Below are 20,859 nucleotides of genomic sequence, written 5' to 3' on the forward strand. Positions count from 1 at the left end.
TGAGGTTCTTGAAAGAACACATTGGTCAATTTTAAGTCCGGTTATCATGTTGGACCCTAACCCTATCAGAAACAGCAGTCAAAGTGTATATTTTCAGCACTATGTTTGTTTACCAATGATTTTAAGTGTTATTAGCTAAATATGAGTTTCTCTGAATAATGTGAATTCTCGCGAGGAAATGACTAAATCCAGATTTACCACTGCCATTGGAAAAAGGAGATTTGGCCATATCCATAGATGTATGACTTGGCCATTCTATATTATATATTCAAATTGCATTATATTTTAAATGGCATGTGTCCGGATGGCAAAATTCAGTACTGTATCTACAAAATCTACAAAAAATCATCTCCCCTTTATTCATTTGCTTAGATTCTTTTTTACACTTGATCTCAAGAAGGTGCTGAATGATCTCAGTGAACAAAATTCCTCCGAGCTCAATGTTAGCATGGTGTTATTCACCAAAGATGAAAAGAAAAATTATCATTTATATTCTCCTTTGTTTCATTACAAGTTACTCAAGCATAGTAACAGACACAATATTTCTGACACTAGGAATACATTCCCTGAGGTCCATAGATGCTCCTCGATACCAAGAACATGCAAATGGACCTTGTAAAAGTGGAGCAATCTTCTATTTACTTGGGTATGTATTTTAGGTGGATTTTCAGAAAATAGGGCTCGGGCCTAAGAGGTTAAGAGGTAAAGAATTGGTGAAATGCCTCTTTAACTGAACTCACACAAATAACTAGGGCTGGCTGCTTGAATATGGCAAAAATAATCACGATTATTTTGATTGATATTGAAATCACAATTATTAATCATGATTACTCATTGATTTGAAAACATCACGTGTTTATTGAACTTTAAGAAAATCTTTGTGGTGCAGCTACGATTGTGTGACACATCTAGCACAGTATCTTCTCGAAAGCAAGGGATTTCCAGATGAAACTACTGTCTAGGGGGGAGAGGGGGCAGAGCGCACTGCTGTGAAGGAAGTGTGCGCTGCATTTACAACACAAGACAAAAGTTTTGAGTTCAAGTTTTGTTATATTCGTATATAAGGGACATGTACATTATAGTGAAATGCTTGGTTCTGTATGAGCCCCTGAGAATGTGCTTCATACAGTAAAAAAAGAAAAAATACCAAACACTATTATACAATAATACAACTAAAATACGAACTAAAGTACAAAATAAAGTACAAATGCAAACAATGAGGTACAAAATGCTAAACAGAGGTAGGGATGTAGTGGAACTCTTTTAGTAATAAATAGATAAAATATGATGTGGTGTTAAAAAAGTGTTTAAAGTGTCTAAAGTTAACGTTAAGGGTGTTTAAAGTGAGTAATGAGAGCAACGTGGCATAATCAGGGTTTTATGTCGATTCTCTTGTTTTCATGATCCTGGGATGCCAACATCGTAATTTAAATTGAAACTGAGTTTGCTCGATATTGGCTTTTTTACCAATACCGATATACCGATATTGTCCAACTCTTAATTTCCGATACCGATATCAACCGATACCGATATATGCAGGGTTCCCCCCCCCCGCCCCACACACAAAAAAAGCGGAATAATTTCAGGTAATTAACATTACATATCTGTTGTTGTGGAATTAACACAACATTATGCATACTTTTGACAATAAATAAAATCAGAATATGTTATTACTTGCTTGCCTGGGTAAATAAAGGTTATAGAAATGTAAAAAATTAATAAATAAAAAAGATTAAAACCGATACCGATATTTTCCGATATCACATTTTAATGCCAATATCGGTAGGCCGATAATATCGGACATCCCTATGAGTAAGTCATCGTCGGATCCATAATTGACCACATACGGTCAGTGGGGAATTGAACCCAACACGGGATAGTATTCTTTATAGTTGGCCAGGCTATAGTTATGGACCTTTTGAAGAGAAATTGCGTTGCTAGGTAACAGCTTTGGTTCAAGTTCACATCTCAGCTGCTATATTATACTAACTGCAACAGGAAATAGTACACTTGAGACAGATTTACAATGCCGCTGCTTGAAGTTTGAAACAGTTTATATATACACGTCACACACACACACTGGGTGTCGGACAACACTGCCATAACAACAGCAAAGGGAGGAGATGTGGATACCGCGTGCGAGGGGCTGGCGACGGCGACGGAGAGGGAGGAAGAGGAGGGAACCGTAAGAAAACATTTGGTTGGTGGTTGAGAGATTACAGAGCGAAGGTGAGGAAGAGCGAGAATGGAGATAGAGACAGAGGGAATGGGAGTAGAGGAGAGGAAGGAGGAGAGGAGAGGAGAGAGGAGGGGTAGGGGAGGGGAGGGGGGGGTAGCCCGGCAAGATGGAGAGAGACTGCCTGCACACACTGTCAAGGCAGTTAATATAAGGTTTGGAGATAAGGCCCCACAGACAAACATTGACCAAATCAGGCATTTCAGCAGCAAAGCCTGAACTGTCAGTCAGCCTGAGAGACAGGCCAACAATCAGCACTCTACCTCTGATAAGGGCTCTACTGGGCGCGTGCAGGAAACGGCCAATCTACAGGCAGCCCGGCAAGGAGGGTGATAGAGAGTGGGTGGGGGGAGGGAGGGAGGGAGGGAATGGGGGGGGGGGTGATGATGGGGAGAGAGTGAAGGGGTTAGAGAGAAGGACTGAATGTAGAGAGACACAGAGAGAGAGAGAGAGAGAGAGAGAGAGAGAGAGAGAGAGAGAGAGAGAGAGAGAGAGAGAGAGAGAGAGAAAAATGGGTAATAAATCTAGAGAAATGTGCACAAAGAATTCACAATAAAGAACAATACCCAGAGAGAGAGAAAGATGAGGGAGGGGGGCAGATATTCCCTCCATCACCTCATGCTACTCATGCACACACAGAGAGAGAGAGAGATTGAGGAGAGAATATGGGCGATTGGGGGTATATAAAAAAAACAAAAAAAACAGAGGTGTGATATCAGTTCTTAAAATAGTGTCCCTCCCCTGGATTCTTTTTTTCTCCTCTCCCCTCTCTCGTCACCTGGGAACAGCGTGCGCGCAGAGAGATTGTGTGAGAAGAACCCGGGTTTTAGACCTTACACACCCACACCTTACATTAATGATTCGCCAACAGCTCTGACTGGCTCATTCGTCAACGTTCTGTCTGTCTTGCCTGGCGCACAATAGCATCATTTCATCGTCGTCTCCATTGATTAATGGTGCATATAGTGTGTGCGTGCGTGTGCGCGTTTGTGCCGACATCCCTACATGCGCGCTGTACGTGCGGTGTGCGTGCGTGAGCGGAGGATAACACCCCCTATTTAATGAAACAGTCTCCTATAGTGCCTATGAAATTCCCCCATAACAAAATAAACACATACAATATGCCAGAGTGGATGCCTGTGTGGAAACCCGGGACGCGTGCTACAGCGGGACCTTGGAACCACACTGCCCCCTTTAGGCCACGTGAGGAACTGCAGGTTTTTTTATACTGGCAGCAGGTTGAGGAGAGGGGGAAATAAATGTACTCCCAGTCCCAACCTGTTTACCTCTGTCAAAACACATTTAGGTTCACCCCCACCTAAAACAGTGGGTCAACACCAAAGGCTAGCACTCGAAAAGTATATATACCCCCACCCCCACCCCACGAAGTAGAGTCAGGTGTGGTCTCTCTCTATTCCCCGGATCGTAAATAAAATTGCTCTTACCCCCTAACTGGTGGTGTAACAGTAGGAGGAGGAATCAACAAACTGGTCACTAGCGTGAGTTCCTGCATGTGGCTCTCTCTGTATATCAACTGTGTGACTGTTTACATTCATAAGTGCATGAGGGGGGGGGGGGGGGGAGGAGATTGTGTGCGTGTGTGTCTGTGTGTAGCCACACTAGCCAGAGAGAAACGGCTATGGGGGGGTTGCAAGGGTTAAGTCCCCTCCTTGGTTGCATGCTGCTTTCCCTTGCTCTGTCAAGCCCCATTAAACGTGCTACACCACAGCAATATGGTGCCATCAATTACAGGCACGCCGCCATCGATGGGAGAGCGCAGAGGAGAGAAGAGAGAGGAGAGGAGAGAAGAGAGAGGAGAGAGGAGAGGCAGGAACACATAAACAGGACAAACGGCCACATAAAAGAGCTGCAACGACATAAAACCCTGCAGCCTGGCTCATAGACACACACATACACACACACACGCACGCACGTCACCATCAGCTCTGTTTGTGAACAAGTAGAGGCTATATTTCTCATAAGCATTTCAACATCTCCTGCAAACCGTTTGTCACAGATATGCTTAAATGCATCACGCCAGCGAGGAACCACAGTGACGGCAGACAGACAGATGAAACCAGACCAGAGATGGCAAATAATTAGCCCAGATTTGGCCACGCCGCTGAGAAGGGGGGGGGGGGGGGGGGGGTGCAGACATCCCTCCTCCTCCGGTGGGCTTTGACTGCCCCCGTGTGATGGAAGAAGATCGGTTCAGAAGAAGAGAGAAGAGGCCCGTGTCGTCGGCACCCCCCTCCTCCCTTCTCCCTAGTAAGCCTCAGAGGTCTTTATCTGAAACACGGCTCCACCTCACAGAGTAGGGCCAACAATCGATGACAGTTCTTTCAGGGAGAGGAGGACTCCCTCTCCACAATGGGAACTATTCTTCACGGTGACATTGGAAAGACAATGACACGGACGGCTGCTTTCAACAGACCGCCCTACATTCCAAAAGATACCCCCCCCCCCGTGAGCCTGTCACATTATCGGCTATTCCGACGAGGATGATGATGATCAGAAGGCGTTGTGTTGTTGGTAGCGACGACCAGATGGAGAAGAAAGAGCGTGAAGACGTAGGTAGAGAGGAGCGTCTGGCAGGGGCCAAGAGGCCGCCGCCGTCCTCTCTTTCACATCTCAAGTGTCTCTAGTGATTATTTGGAACGACCGCCTTTTTGACTCTCGTCCTCCTTGCTAGGCGTATAGGAATAAAGGAGACTCATTGGTCAATGATTACCATACAGAAGAGGACCAAGAGATGCAGGCATAGGTTTTAGGGGGTTGCAGGGGACATGTCCCACACTCAGTGTTGAGAAGAGGTAAATTTGTTCCCCTAAAAAAAATAGAGGTAATATGAAAGACAACCGCCTCCCCAAAAGAAGTAAAAAAGCATTTATATATCCTTCTTACCTGTAACTATATATTAATTAAACAACCCCGAAACAACGTTCAATATATTTGTGTCAGCGGGTACCTGAATGTTGTCTTTTCCTTTAAGTTACATAAATAAGGACATTTATTAATTGATAAATTGATGCAGAAAAGGCACAAATGCATGCATGGTGCATACAACAACACCAGAATGCAGGAAATGAAGTGTTGATGCTCAGAATGAGCTGAGGGAGGACCCCCAGACTTAAAGTGTCCCCCCCCAATGTTTAAACCAAACCTACGCCCTTGATGACATATACAGTACAATGATGCTAAAAAAATGTTTTATTTAAACAGGTATGGGATAAAATGACAACAAAGATACAATAAATCATTATCAATGTATATATAAAAAATAAAGACATTGAGCATGCGCACACACACACACACACACACACACGTGCACAGAGCAACAGCGGCTCAGAGGGTATAGAGAGGCCGGTTCCAATCTGGCTCCTCCTGGCAGCGTATCGAAGTGTCCTTGAGCAAGACACCCCTAACTGCTCCTGATGAGCAGGTTGGCACCTTGCATGGTCGCCTCTGCCGTCGGTGTGTGAGTGTGTGAGTGAACGGGTGAATGTGAGGCATAAGTTGTAAAGCTGGATAAAAGCTGCTATATAAATGCACCATTTACCCATTTACACACACACAGTCTGGACTGGTCAAAAGACAATGAACACAAAAGTGCAGTCACCTCCACGTCAATGAACTCTTGAAACCTGCCATGAAGCGAACATGAAGATACAACAATGACACAGTAAGCAGTGCACTTGCAGGCGGATTCCACAATTATACAAGCTCCTCGTCCGTTCAGCTGAAATACATGCTTATATAGTTGTATCCACTATGTCAGTGGTTCTCAAAGTGGGGTTCGGGGACCGCCAGGGGTCATTCAGGGGGTCCCCAGCTCCAGCTAAATATATTCTTCACTAGAGGTTAGTGCAGCGAGAGAGTCATGTAGTCTGCTCTCTCCTCTGTGGTCTCTCTACAGTATAGACAGACAGCTATGGCATTCTGGATTAACCCTTCCACTACCAAATTGTTAACCCTTTCACTGCGACAATACATGAGGTTAACCCTTGCACTGCCACACGACAAAGGGTTAACCCTTTCACTACCACACTACAGACGATTGTGAAAGGGTTAACCTTCTGTAGTGTGGTAGTGAAAAGGTTAAATCACATGTCACAACAAATAATATTGTCAGATGGAGGTCCCTGCTGGAAAAGGGACCATTACGTATCGATTTGGGGGGGGTCTTTGACCTGAAAACGTTTGAGGACCACTGCACTATATATCCTACATCCGCCAGGACCTTTAGGACCCGTTTAAAGGAACACGCCAACATTATGGGGAAATGCTCTTACCGTCTTCTCCAGAGTCAGACAAGAAGATAGATACCAATTTCATCGCTGTGCGTTCAGTAGAAAGCTATCCGGCTGCAAGCCTAGCCTAGCTTAGCACAAATGACTGGAAGCGGATACGGACCACTAGCCTAGCTGTTGACCAAAAACACTAAGCTAGGCTAGTGGAAGAGGAAATTGGTATCCATCTTCTTGTCTGACTCCGGAGGAGACGGTGAGGGAATTTCCCATAATGTCGGCGTGTTCCTTTAAAGTGAGTCAGCGCTAAATTATGTTTTATTGCTCAGATCTGTTTTTTTTGTTTGGCTGTTCACATTACTTTTTAAACGTGGCCCGATACGAATAAATAAACAACGACGAAGATGGACGTGAACACGGAGGACACCGACGTCGCAGTATAATGGTTTCATTTATAAGTTGAATCAATGTGGTGGAGGCTGCAGCTAATTAAAACAAATCAGACCCTGTTGTATCTGATTCAGGACCACATTATTATGACAGCAGTGGCTCAATATTCCAATTCCATGTGATTTGTGTTGTTCACTGAGAAAACGGATCCGAGTCACGTATGAGCAAAATAATTCAGATTTGGGCCACTTTGCCTGCAGTGTGAATGTAGTAGTCTCTCTCTGAGCCAGGTGGTGGTGTCCTGGGAGGACAGGTGGTGGTGTCCTGGCTGGGAGGACAGGTGGTGGTGTCCTGGGAGGACAGGTGGTGGTGTCCTCCTGGGAGGACAGGTGGTGGTGTCCTGGGAGGACAGGTGGTGTTCACTACTAGGAGGTTATCTGGGAGGAGGAACTGCTGCTCCCGGAGCTCTTGGGCTTCTGAGCCCTGGTGGCGCTGGGCTGTCGCTGCACCCTCTGGCTGGAGGCCTCTCTGCTGCTCTTCTCGCCCCCCAGGCCTGTGCCCGCTTTGCTGCGCACTGCAGACACAAAACACACAGACACACATGAGAGGAGGAGAGGAGGAGAGGAGGGTAGAGTTGAGGAAGGATGCGTGTGTTTTTTTTGTGTTGCCAAACTTCACACAGGATGCAAAAAAACATGGACTGGGTCTCAATATGATGATGATGATGCTGATGATGATAGGACAAGTTTACATCGTGAGAAAACCATGCATCAGAAGGATTAAAGGAGCTGTAAGTGGTATTTATTTTGTTAGAATAAGTGTTAAATAGCTCTACATTCTGAAAGCCATCACTGATAATAGAGTGTCTGGTCAGTAACATGGGTCTCCCAGTCCCTCCGCTCTGCAGTAAACACAAAATACATTTCCTGGTATCCCTTCCCACTTTATCCAATCAGGAGAGAGAACCCTAGATATTTTTTTCTTTTCTTTTACTTATTTCACAAAATCTTGCAAAGCCACATTTGCTTACTGCACTGGCAGATTATTTTATTTCTTATTTTTGACAGACTGTTTTCTCCTGATTGAATAAAGTGGGAACGTGATACCAGAACATGTATTTTGTGTTTACTACTCGACCACTTATTTTAACAAACAGAAAAATACCACTTACAGCATCTTTAAAGATACAGTAGGACTAGACATAACGATTATTCAAAATATATACAAGTGGCTAGTTCTATTTTCTCTGCTTAAAAGAAACATCATCGGCCATGCCACCTCAAATTGCTTCCAAACGCATGCAAGTACACATCTCAATAGCATCACACAGTTGCCAGTAGAGTAGCACGACACCTAAAGGGGCAAGAAAGTGCTGTTTTATCAAATATAATTAAAATGAATCTTATGCATTACTATCACAAACTATGCTAATAATTCAGTGACACTTACAGCAACGTTTCGCTTATCTCAGACTTGTTTTCCGTCAATATGACAGTCACTCCCTCCAACGGCTGTTTTGAGTTCCCTCCAAAATCTCTTTCGAGTTCCCTCCTGAATCCGTTTTGATTTCCCACCGAAGTCCGTTTTGATTGACAGTGATTATATTGCCTCGCTAGATTCACACATATCCCAGTATTGACACAGTCAAATCCAGGTGCCTTTGCGACTGTTTGTTATTGGTCTCTATACACACATTCATTCATAACAGTGAAGGGGGTCAGGGGATATAGACTGTGTCAATAGGATCTCCTGTGGACCTGCTGTACTAAACCACATGGATGTTTATACAGTGAATGCTAATAATAGAGGAGACTAGGGATGGGCGTGAATAATCCATCACTCCGGTACTCGCAGTTTCAACTGAACTCGAGTGGTTTTTGAGGGTGCTTGATCTCTTTTTCTTTTCTTTAATTGGTTACCAGCTAATTTCTTGAAACAGAAATCTCTCTGTGAAATCCCACAAGGCGTGAGTTGTTGAAGAAGGACAACAACCTGAGGCAGTGGAGCATGGAGAGCTAACGTTCTATATCCAGCCTCTCTGCTAACGTCCTCCTGTATCCAGCCTCTCTGCTAACATCCTCCTGTATCCAGCCTCTCTAACGTCCTCCTGTATCCAGCCTCTCTAACGTCCTCCTGTATCCAGCCTCTCTAACGTCCTGTAACCAGCCTCTAATGTCCTCCTGTAACCAGCCTCTCTGCTAACGTCCTCCTGTATCCAGCCTCTCTAACGTCCTCCTGTATCCAGCCTCTCTGCTAACATCCTCCTGTATCCAGCCTCTCTAACAGCCTCCTGTATCCAGCCTCTCTGCTAACATCCTCCTGTATCCAGCCTCTCTAACGTTCTCCTGTATCCAGCCTCTCTAACGTTCTCCTGTATCCAGCCTCTCTGCTAACGTCCTCCTGTATCCAGCCTCTCTAACGCCCTCCTGTATCCAGCCTCTCTAACGTCCTCCTGTATCCAGCCTCTCTAACGTCCTCCTGTATCCAGCCTCTAACATCCTCCTGTATCCAGCCTCTCTAACGTTCTCCTGTATCCAGCCTCTCTAACGTTCTCCTGTATCCAGCCTCTCTAACGTCCTCCTGTAACCAGCCTCTCTAACGTCCTCCTGTAACCAGCCTCTCTAACGTCCTCCTGTAACCAGCCTCTCTAACGTTCTCCTGTATCCAGCCTCTCTAACATCCTCCTGTATCCAGCCTCTCTAACATCCTCCTGTATCCAGCCTCTCTAACGTTCTCCTGTATCCAGCCTCTCTAACGGCCTCCTGTATCCAGCCTCTCTAACGTCCTCCTGTAACCAGCCTCTCTAACGTTCTCCTGTATCCAGCCTCTCTGCTAACATCCTCCTGTATCCAGCCTCTCTAACGTCCTCCTGTATCCAGCCTCTCTGCTAACGTCCTCCTGTATCCAGCCTCTCTAACGTCCTCCTGTATCCAGCCTCTCTAACGTCCTCCTGTATCCAGCCTCTCTGCTAACGTCCTCCTGTATCCAGCCTCTCTAACGTCCTCCTGCATCCAGCCTCTCTAACGTCCTCCTGTATCCAGCCTCTCTGCTAACGTCCTCCTGTAACCAGCCTCTCTAACGTCCTCCTGTAACCAGCCTCTCTGCTAACGTCCTCCTGTAACCAGCCTCTCTAACGTCCTCCTGTATCCAGCCTCTCTAACGTCCTCCTGTAACCAGCCTCGCCTCTCTAACGTCCTCCTGTATCCAGCCTCTCTAACGTCCTCCTGTAACCAGCCTCTCTGCTAACATCCTCCTGTATCCAGCCTCTCTAATGTCCTCCTGTAACCAGCCTCTCTAACAGCCTCCTGTATCCAGCCTCTCTAACGTCCTCCTGTATCCAGCCTCTCTGCTAACGTCCTCCTGTAACCAGCCTCTCTAACGTCCTCCTGTATCCAGCCTCTCTAACGTCCTCCTGTATCCAGCCTCTCTAACGTCCTCCTGTATCCAGCCTCTCTAACGTCCTCCTGTATCCAGCCTCTCCAACATCCTCTTGTATCCAGCCTCTCTAACGTCCTCCTGTAACCAGCCTCTCTGCTAACATCCTCCTGTATCCAGCCTCTCTAACGTCCTCCTGTATCCAGCCTCTCTAACGTCCTCTTGTATCCAGCCTCTCCAACGTCCTCCTGTATCCAGCCTCTCTGCTAACGTCTTCCTGTATCCAGCCTCTTTGCTAACGTTACCGCGAAAAGTTTGTTGCACAGCTAGCTAAAAGATTAAAAACAACGGTTTGTGTATTTCCAAATCGTGGCAACAACATGTCGCCCACTTTGCGTGGCGTTCATAGACTATTGATACAGACAAGCCGTTCCATGAGCAGAGAGACCCGTGCAGACAGAGTGGAGGTAATGTAATTATTACAAACGATAACTGACTTGGTAAAGAACTATTAGGAATTTCTGACCACTAAGTTAGGGTGCCTTGTTGTGTATACTGTTTACTTTTACTCTTATTCATAGTATATATTCAGATTCTAATTCTTTACTGCCTATATTTATTGTAACGTATAATAATATAACCAATAGGGCATACAGACCCTCATCTGTATGAACCTCTGTTTACACTGTTTATTTGTCTCAGTTTTATATTCAGAGTTAACGTTAATTATATTGTTTACACTGTTTATTTTGTCTCATATTTTTATATACAGATCAAGTTTTATTGTCTATATTTCTGTCTTTCTACTATTACCCTGCCCATACCAGTACCTCCCCTCCCCCATGCTGCTATGATGCCCATATTTCCCCAAGGGGTTCAATAAAGGAATATCTCAAACAATCTTTCTTTCATTTTAATTAAACATTTTAATAGATTCTAATGATGATTAACAAATCTTCCGGGGGGTTTTAATATCAATTCTCTGTTCATTTTATGCCTGTCTATACTTATGTCAATTTAATGCTCATTTTATGCCTATGACTATTTTGTGTGTACACATCACTGCTGTGAAGGACTTTGGGCTGCAATTCTAGTTTGAAAGGTGCTATACAAATAAAGTGTATTGTTATTATCATTATTATGATTATTATATAAACTGTCCCCCTCCAACGCCACCACTTTCTGTCCCCTTTAAACAAACAGAACCTGGAGAAAAACCCAACGTGTTCCTCCTCCTGAATATGAGATGATGGCAATGATGATGAAACTCAGACAAGCTCCATCTCTCTTCCACACACACACACACACACACACACACACACACACACACACACACACACACACACACACACACACACACACACACACACACACACACACACACACACACACACACACACACACACACACACACACACACACACACACACACACACACACACACACACACACACACACACACACACACACACACACACACACACACACACACACACACACACACACACACACACACACACACACACACACACACACACACACACACACACACACACACACACACACACACACACACACACGCGCGCACACACACAGACGGTTAACCCTGTCACTACCACTACAGAAGTTTAACCCTTTCACTACCACACTACAGACGGTTAACACTTTCACTACCACACTACAGACGGTTAACCCTTTCACTACCACACTATAGAAGGTTAACCCTTTCACTACCACACTACAGACGGTTAACCCTTTCACTACCACACTACAGAAGGTTAACCCTTTCACTACCACACTATAGAAGGTTAATCCATTCACTACCACACTACAAATAGTTAACCCTTTCACTACCACACTACATATGGTTAACCCTTTCACTACCACACTACATATTGTTAACCCTTTCACTACCACACTACATAAGGTTAACCCTTTCACTACCACACTACACTACAATGGGTTAAACCTTTCACTACCACACTACAGAAGGTTAACTCTTTCACTACCACACTATATCCTGTTAACCCTTTCACTACAACACTACATACGGTTAACCCTTTCACTACCACACTACAGCATGTTAACCATTTCACTACCACACTACATAAGGTTAACCCTTTCACTACCACGCTACAACGGGTTAAACCTTTCACTACCACACCACAGAAGGTTAACCATTTCACTACCACACTACAAAGGGTTAACGTTAACCCTTTCACTAACACACTACAGAAGGTTACCCCTTCACTAGCACACTACGGAAGGTTAACTCTTTTACTACCACACTACAGATGGTTAACCCTTTCACTACCACACTACAGGAGGTTAACCCTTTCACTACCACACTACAGAAAGTTAACCCTTTCACTACCACACTACAGAAGGTTAACCCTTTCACTACCACACTATATAGAAGGTTAATCCATTCACTACCACACTACAAATGGTTAACCCTTTCACTACCACACTACATATGGTTAACCCTTTCACTACCACACTACATATTGTTAACCCTTTCACTACCACACTACATATGGTTAACCCTTTCACTACCACACTACATATTGTTAACCCTTTCACTACCACACTACATAAGGTTAACCCTTTCACTCCCACACTACACTACAATCATGGGTTAAACCTTTCACTACCACACTACAGAAGGTTAACCCTTTCACTACCACACTATATCCTGTTAACCCTTTCACTACAACACTACATAAGGTTAAACCTTTCACTACCACACTACAGAATGTTAACCATTTCACTACCACACTACATAAGGTTAACCCTTTCACTACCACACCACATAAGGTTAACCCTTTCACTACCACACTACAGGAGGTTAACGCTTTCACTACCACACTGCAGAAGGTTAACCCTTTCACTAGCACACAACAGAGGGTTAACCCTTTCACTACAACACTGCAGAAGGTTAACCCTTTCACTCGCACACAACAGAGGGTTAACCCTTTCACTACCACACTACAGCCGTTTAACCCTTTCACTACCACACTACAGAAGGTTAACCCTTTCACTACCACACTGCAGAAGGTTAACCCTGTCACTACCACACTACAGACGGTTAAACAGACACACACACACACACAGCAGCAATCACTCTCCACTCGATCCCACTCACTGCCACAAGTACAGCGTTACACGGCAACAAAGCTGGGTGGGACGTGACAAGGAGAGCGGGTGGAGCAGGCAGATGGAGGAGGGGGGCGCTGTGCAGAGGGAACCTTGAGCGTGAGGAGCGCTAGTGTCCTGGGGGCCGTAGACCTTAGTGTTGACCCGGGTGGCCCTGGGGCCTGCGGCTGAAGAGGGAGGCCCCGTGGGTTTAAGGCTCTTGGCAGAGGCACTAGCATCCTCTTCTTCAGGAAACAGAAGGCGCACACACATATACACACACACAGACACACACACATATATACACGCACGTACACACACACACACGCACATATACACACACACAGACACATATACACGCACGTACACACACACACACAGACACACACACACACGCACACACACACACACGCACACAGACACACACACACATGCACACACAGACACACACGCACACACACACAGACACACACGCACACAGACACACACACACATGCACACACAGACACACACGCACACACACACACACACGGACACGCACACAGACACATAGACACACACACACACATAGACACACACACACACATAGACACACACACATAGACACACACACACACATAGACACACACACACGCGCGCACACACACATGGAACATTTACACGGCAAAGGGTAAAACCAAACAAAACAAAAGAGGAATAAGAAAATAATTAGAAAGCAAAGTCAAAACGCCATCTGTAGGGTTTTGACTGTTACTTGTCGGCGATGCGTCCACATTGATACCAGGCTGATATCAGGGTTATATCAGTATTGGGGAATTCCTCCCAATACCAGGATCTGATACCAAAAGCCACACGTATCAAAACAAAAGCACCTTCCTTCTCCTCATTTTTCACACATTAGAAGCATGTCAGACCTCTCTAATGGAGAAAAATGCATTCGGTCCCCAAACTAATGTCACGTTTAGCATGGTGTTTGCCGTGAACAGGTGGGACAGGCGCCTTGTTTGCGGAAAATCTCTTTACATCCTCTCTCCGCGGTTCATTTCATTCAGCCGGTGAACTTCGGAGCCGCGGAGAGGAAGGGTTTAGTGCGGGAGATTAGGCAGTTACACAGATGCAAGATGGAGATGATCAGTGTAGAGAGCATTAGTGAGGGATGTGATTATTTCACATGCTTGGGCCCGGAGGTGCGAAGGTGCTTGGGCCTGGAGGTGCTTGGGCCCGGAGGTGCTTGGGCCCGGAGGTGGGGTGCAGGGGGTTTGGGAAGAACGGTTGCGAGAGGTCGAAAGGTCAGAAAGGTCAGAAATTGATTTATTAAAAGGGTACGTTCTGAATTCTGGAACCCGATCCCTATTTCCTACTTACCAATGATGTCATTGATCGATAAGGCTGCGTTCACACTGCAAGCCTTAGTGCTCAATTCTGATTTAATGCTCAGATCTGATTTTTGGTTTTGTTTGGCTGTTCACATTATTTTCTTAAATGTGGCCAATTTCAGACTCCAGTGTGAACTCGTCACACTCCTGAACTGACCCGCATGCGGAAATGAACAATAACGAAGATGGACGTAAAAGATTGTGACAAATGTCAATCCAGAGTGACGTGAAAGTCACATGACGATCAGACCGCCCTGTATCTGATTTAGGACCACATATGAAAGTGGCCCAAATCAGAATTGAAAAGATCAGATTCCATGTGATTAGTGCCGTTCACACTGTTGTGAAAGAAATCAGATCCGAGTCACATTTGTCTGCAGTCTGACAGAGAGTCCTTTTTCAGCACAATCCATGCTGTTCTTCATACTGGACACCCACAGCTCCAGATAGTTAGCCACAAAACTGATGTCATGTTAAAGGTGCTGTAAGTGGTATTTAGTTTGTTAGAATATATGTTAAATAGCTCTACGTTACGGAGTGTCTGGTCAGTAACATGGGTCTCCCAGTCCCTCCACTCTGCAGTAAACACAAAATACCTTTCCTGGCATCCTGTTCAACTTTATCCAAACAGGATAAGATATTTTTACTTATTTCAAGACATCTTGCCAAATGTGCTTACTGCACTGGCAGATCATTTTACAAGTTTTTATTTCTTATTTTTATCAGACCATTTTTTGCAGTGTGGAGTTCTCTCTCCTGATTGGATAAAGTGAGAAGGGATACCAGGAAATGTATTATGTTTACTGCAGAGCAGGAGGGACAGAGAGACCCATGTTACTGACCAGACACTCTATATCAGTGATGGCTGTCGGGAGTGTAGAGTTTTTTTTTTTTTTTTACCATTATGTAAAAAAAAAATTATTTTCACTAAATTGAGTACAACTTCAAACCGATCAAGGTTAAATTAAAGGGGCACTTCACCAAAAAACAAAGCTGATTTATTTTGCCCACAATCTCACAGACATCCAAACACTCTAAACTGTTTTACACACATCAATCTAGTCTGACGGTCATTGAGAGTAAATTAGTGTGACTATGGCCACCAGTGATGTCATCGGGGACATTGTGTTGTGTTAATTACAGCTCCATGCAATGATGTAAATGAAGAAAGGTATTATTTTAACATGTAAAATACCGCTTACAGCACCTTTATTGACGCTCCAGTCCACAGAACCACTGAAACCTACTTTGGGAGCACTGGGTATCAGTGTTCATTTAATTAATGGCTTGTACAAACTGGAGCGTGGCCCCATTGACGTCGCATTCGTTTTGTGGCTAACTAGCCTGAGCTGCAGATATCCAGTAGAAAGAACAGCATGGATTGTGCTGAAAAGGGACTCTTATCGATCAGCATCATGGTAAATGGTGCATTTATATAACAGGTTTTTATCCAAAGTGCTTTACAATTTTGTTCCTCACATTCACCCATTCACTCACACATTCACACACCGACAGAGGAGGCGACCATGCAAGGTGCCAACCTGCTCACCAGGAGCAGTTAGGGGTTAAGTGTCTTGCTCAAGGACACTTGGACACGCTGACCAGGAGGAGCGGGAATCCAACCGGGAACCTTCTGATTACCAGATGACCTGCTCTAACTCCTGAGCCACTGTCATCTCTAATCATAATAATATCAATAATCATAATCATAATCGATAGGTAGGACATAGGGCCAGGGGTCCTCAATTCAGAACTTACCCTTTAAACAAATGCTACATAATCCTGTCTGACGTTTGTTTAGGACGATCAATCTGTCCTCAGCAGCCTACAGGTTGTCTTCAGCTGCTGACGATGGGTTGTGTTTGTGTAGTCATGTTATGCTCTAACCAGAGGAGCAGAAGTCTGTCCCAAAATATAATGTAGAATCACCCAGGGACACGACCAGGGACAACACTGTCTGTCTATTAAAAGACAGTTTACTTATTTCAGTAACTCAGACACCTCTGTTACACGTATTTTTGTATTTGTCACAGTTAATTTGATACTGTAGGGAGGCCAATAGCGTTTATTACCTGCAGATAATCCTTTTTACATATCTGTAGATACTATATCTATATCTGTACATATCCCTTACCTACCCTTACTAGTAACGCTGCTGGCCAGTATGACTTACTACCATAGTGTCTTTATACCTGTATCACTGTACATACATCTGATTAGTACTATTACTCAGTACTAGTACTCATTTATATATTTTATACCCAGTTGAATCACCTGTACATTGTATATTACTATTGCACTTTACTGTTACATTTGCACGCCAATTAAAATATCTGTGCATTCTATACAAGCTCTTGCCAGACACACCAAGCTCCTGGTAGCCCGGCATTAAAACTTGAATACAGGGGAGCTCCCGTAGCTCACCGCATATCTCGGCGCTATTTCTGCGTCGGGGAAAACCGTGCTCGTCACGGATCTGGGGTACACGAGTTCGATTCCCGGACCCGCCGTATTTTCTCAGAGTGTCTTCCCCTGCTCTACATCCCATTTCAACCTGTTTCTGTTGGTCATGCTTGACCAGAAAAAGCGATAAACGCTAAAAAATAAAGTAAAGAAAAAAAAAAAAAAAAAAACTTGAATACAAAAACATTTCATATATTAAATATAATTTAATCTCCCGACAGCCAGGCTGCCCCCCCAAAATGTAATACCTTTTAAAGCCTTAAATTGAGAATTATGAATTTAATACTTTTCCCTGAATGAATATCGTTAAGTCACCAGATACGATATAGCCTATGAAACGTAATATTTCTGACAACAGCTATTACCCAACAACAAAACATCTGGATACTTTTCAGTGGATAGAATATGAGTTTGGTAGGGTATGTTAGCTGGTTGGTTTTGTTCTGTAGGTTTAAAAACAGACTTAACTATGCTTCAAGCATATAGCATTCTAAAGACCAGCTAGCAGATTATATAGACCTGGACATACAAGTGGCTTTTACTGTGCGAGAGTTACATTTAGTCATTTAGCCGTCACTTTTATCCAAACCGACTTACAAATTGTGTACAACAAGTCAGCAGGGGGAGGTAGTGGTACACTTCTGGTGGCTAAGGATCAGTGTTGCTGAACTTGAGTTAGCATAGGCATAATAGCATAGTAGATAGTAGTATAGACATAGTAGTGTAGTAGATAGTAGTATAGACATAGTAGTGTAGTAGATAGTAGTATAGACATAGTAGTGTAGTAGATAGTAGTATAGACATAGTAGTGTAGTAGATAGTAGTATAGACATAGTAGTGTAGTAGATAGTAGTATAGACATAGTAGTATAGTAGATAGTAGTATAGAAATAGTAGCATAGTACATAGTAGGTAGTAGTATAGACATAGTAGTATAGTAGATAGTAGTATAGAAATAGTAGCATAGTACATAGTAGGTAGTAGTATAGACATAGTAGTAGCATAGTAGATAGTAGTATAGACATAGTAGCATAGTACATAGTAGGTAGTAGTATAGGCAGGCATAGTAGCATAGTACATAGATCATTTTCAGAGTTAATTATATTGTTTACACTGTTTATTTGTTCTCATATTTTTATATTCAGATCAAATTTGATTGCCTATATTTATACTCGTTCTAGTCTTTCTACTATTACCCTGCCCATACCTGTACCTCCATGCTGTTATGATGCCCGAATTTCCCCAAAAGAATATCTTATCTTATCTTTGTATAGACATCGTAGCATAGTACATAGTAGACAGTAGTATAGACATAATATAGTAGCATAGTATATAATAGTCAAAGACAGTAAGATAGCTATTTTTCTTTTTTTAATTCAGATATTGATTGAAAAGGTGTGTTCTCATTGCGGCTTCTTAGCACCATGCTGTCGTCACTACATGATACTGACCTCTGGGCTCTGAGGCTGTGGTGGTGCTACTGGTGGTGTGGGAGGCTGCAGAGGAATCACCCACAAAGGTGTCAGCTATCCTCTGTCCTGCACACATGGCCTTCAGCGTCTGGAAGACTGCCTGGGGAGCCACGTTCATCTTCAACAAGTCTGCGATGATCCTAAACGGGCAGGAAGAGAGGTTGATCGATGTGCACAAGCAGTCCTATGACGTATATCATGCCAGTTAGGGTACCTTGTGTATACCGTTTACTTTTACTCTGACTCATAGTATAGATTTGTATTGCCTATATTTATTGTAACATATAATATAACCGGGCATACAGACCCTCATCTGCACCTTTGTTTACACCGTTTAGTTAATAGTACAACAGTACACTGTTTATTTTTCTCATATTTCTATATTCAGAGCAAATTTCCTTGCCTATATTTATGTCTTTCTACTATTACCCTGCCCATACCTGTACCTTCCCTCCCCCATGCTGCTATGATGCCCAAACAATAAAGGAATATCTTATCTTATCTTAAAACACACACACACACACGTACACACACGTACACACACACACACACACACACACACACACACACACAAGCATACATCTAATACTTACACAAGCATACTCCAATGTACAGTTACCCCCATCCCGCCTACCCAACCCAACCCCACCCCACCCACCCAACCTCCTCCAATGTACTCTCTTTTTTAGACTATTTTTGTATCACAAACAATACTGTATTTGTAAATCTGGTATGTCATAAATGTACAGATGTAGCAGTATTGTCTATCTGTATGTCATATATGTTATGATGAATTGAAAATGGGGGACCCTGATGTAAACAAGACGAAAGTCTTTCTCTGGTCTGCATCCCCTTAACAATTGTGTGTATTGAGCTGTACTGTATTGTACCCATTCTGCAATCTGCAAACATTTTCAATCAATACATCTAACACTTACTTAAAGACCTCTTGATCTATAGTGATGTCCGCTGCCTGAGTGAGCTCAAACAGTTCATTCTCTTCAGCGTTGAGTATTTTCTTTTTCTTCATGGAGTACTTTTGCACGTTACTAGTTACCACCACTAGCGCTGGAGAATCAGGCGCGGTGGGCAGAGGTCCGGATTGTTGTAATTGAGACATCAGTTACCTGAAAAGAGACGTGACAAAAAGATTAGATTAGATTAAAATGTATTGTCATCATGCAGCACAAGTACAGTGCAACGAGAGTGCAAATGTAACAGTAAAGTGCAATAGTAATATACAATGTACAGGTGATTAAACTGGGTATAAAATATATACATGAGTACTACTAAGTAATAGTGCTAATCAGATGTACAGAGTTGTAGTATTAATATGTACAGTGATGTATAAACTTAAAGACACTAAGGGATAAACAGATAAGAGAGTAGGTAAGGGATATGTACAGATATAGATATAGTATCTACAGATATGTACAGGTATGGATAGATATATATACGGTAAGAATAAATATATATACGGTATATACAGCATTATTGTACATGCGATCATAATACAGAGTTATATTATAAGAAATAACGCTAGACCTCCACCCAGTAACGTTACCAATGTGCAAAATGTATACCATACCTAGTGACTGCGTTTCTAAAAAATATTGTCCTTTCTTCAGAGTGACTTTAAGCGGGAAGTTTAACTAACTATAATGCGATTTGCCTATGCATCTACAAAAGATAAACTAGCCCCTATTATTGATTCGGCTGTCAAACTCAAACGGAAGGGTTTCCTACATAATAGACGCACAAATAGTGCGTCATCGTGGCAGCAGGTGTCGAACACAAACACTAGATGGCGCAAACGAACCATTTCTTTATTGATGAAAACGCATAATATGGTTTTTACCTATACATTCGGATCAGCAGTTCAGCACCTGCACTGTTGGTAGGTAAGCCTAGTAAAGGATGTCGCATTGCGTTCATCTTCAATTAATGGACCAATGCAATAGTCTACCAAAGCCCCCCCTCTCTCTATATATATCTCACACACACACACACACACACACACACACACACACACTTCAGAAACAAACATAGTATCAATGAGAGCATCAATAATACACCTGAGTGATGTCTAGTTAAAAAAAAAAAAAAAAAAAAAAAAAAAAAAAAGCCCCCCCCCCCCCCCCAGTGCTGGGCCCTTGGAATCATCCT

At 43.4% G+C, this 20,859-nt stretch overlaps 1 protein-coding gene across 1 annotated transcript; it reads right to left on the reverse strand.

Annotated features, from left to right (window-relative positions):
- Positions 1-5,428: 5,428 nt before the first annotated feature.
- Positions 5,429-20,437, reverse strand: mzt2b (mitotic spindle organizing protein 2B). Its single transcript, XM_084324704.1, has 4 exons — positions 20,282-20,437; positions 19,632-19,820; positions 18,673-18,833; positions 5,429-7,447 (listed from the first exon to the last, which is right to left on the reverse strand). The coding sequence occupies exons 2-4, from the start codon at positions 19,811-19,813 to the stop codon at positions 7,299-7,301; spliced, it is 492 nt and encodes a 163-aa protein (XP_084180830.1). The 5' UTR covers positions 19,814-19,820; positions 20,282-20,437; the 3' UTR covers positions 5,429-7,298.
- Positions 20,438-20,859: the final 422 nt, after the last annotated feature.

The sequence above is a fragment of the Notolepis coatsorum genome, assembly GCF_963971535.1.
Source record: "Notolepis coatsorum genome assembly, chromosome: 11".
NCBI classification, from domain to species: domain Eukaryota; kingdom Metazoa; phylum Chordata; class Actinopteri; order Aulopiformes; family Paralepididae; genus Notolepis; species Notolepis coatsorum.

Coding starts and splice junctions, on each gene's coding strand:
- mzt2b (XM_084324704.1), bottom strand. CDS start 19,813: ATGTCTCAATTACAACAATCCGGACCTCTGCCCACCGCGCCTGATTCT. Junction 18,834..19,631: donor ATAGATCAAGAGGTCTTTAA/GTAAGTGTTAGA, acceptor CTGCCCGTTTAG/GATCATCGCAGACTTGTTGA. Junction 7,448..18,672: donor CACAGCCTCAGAGCCCAGAG/GTCAGTATCATG, acceptor TTGTGTCTGCAG/TGCGCAGCAAAGCGGGCACA.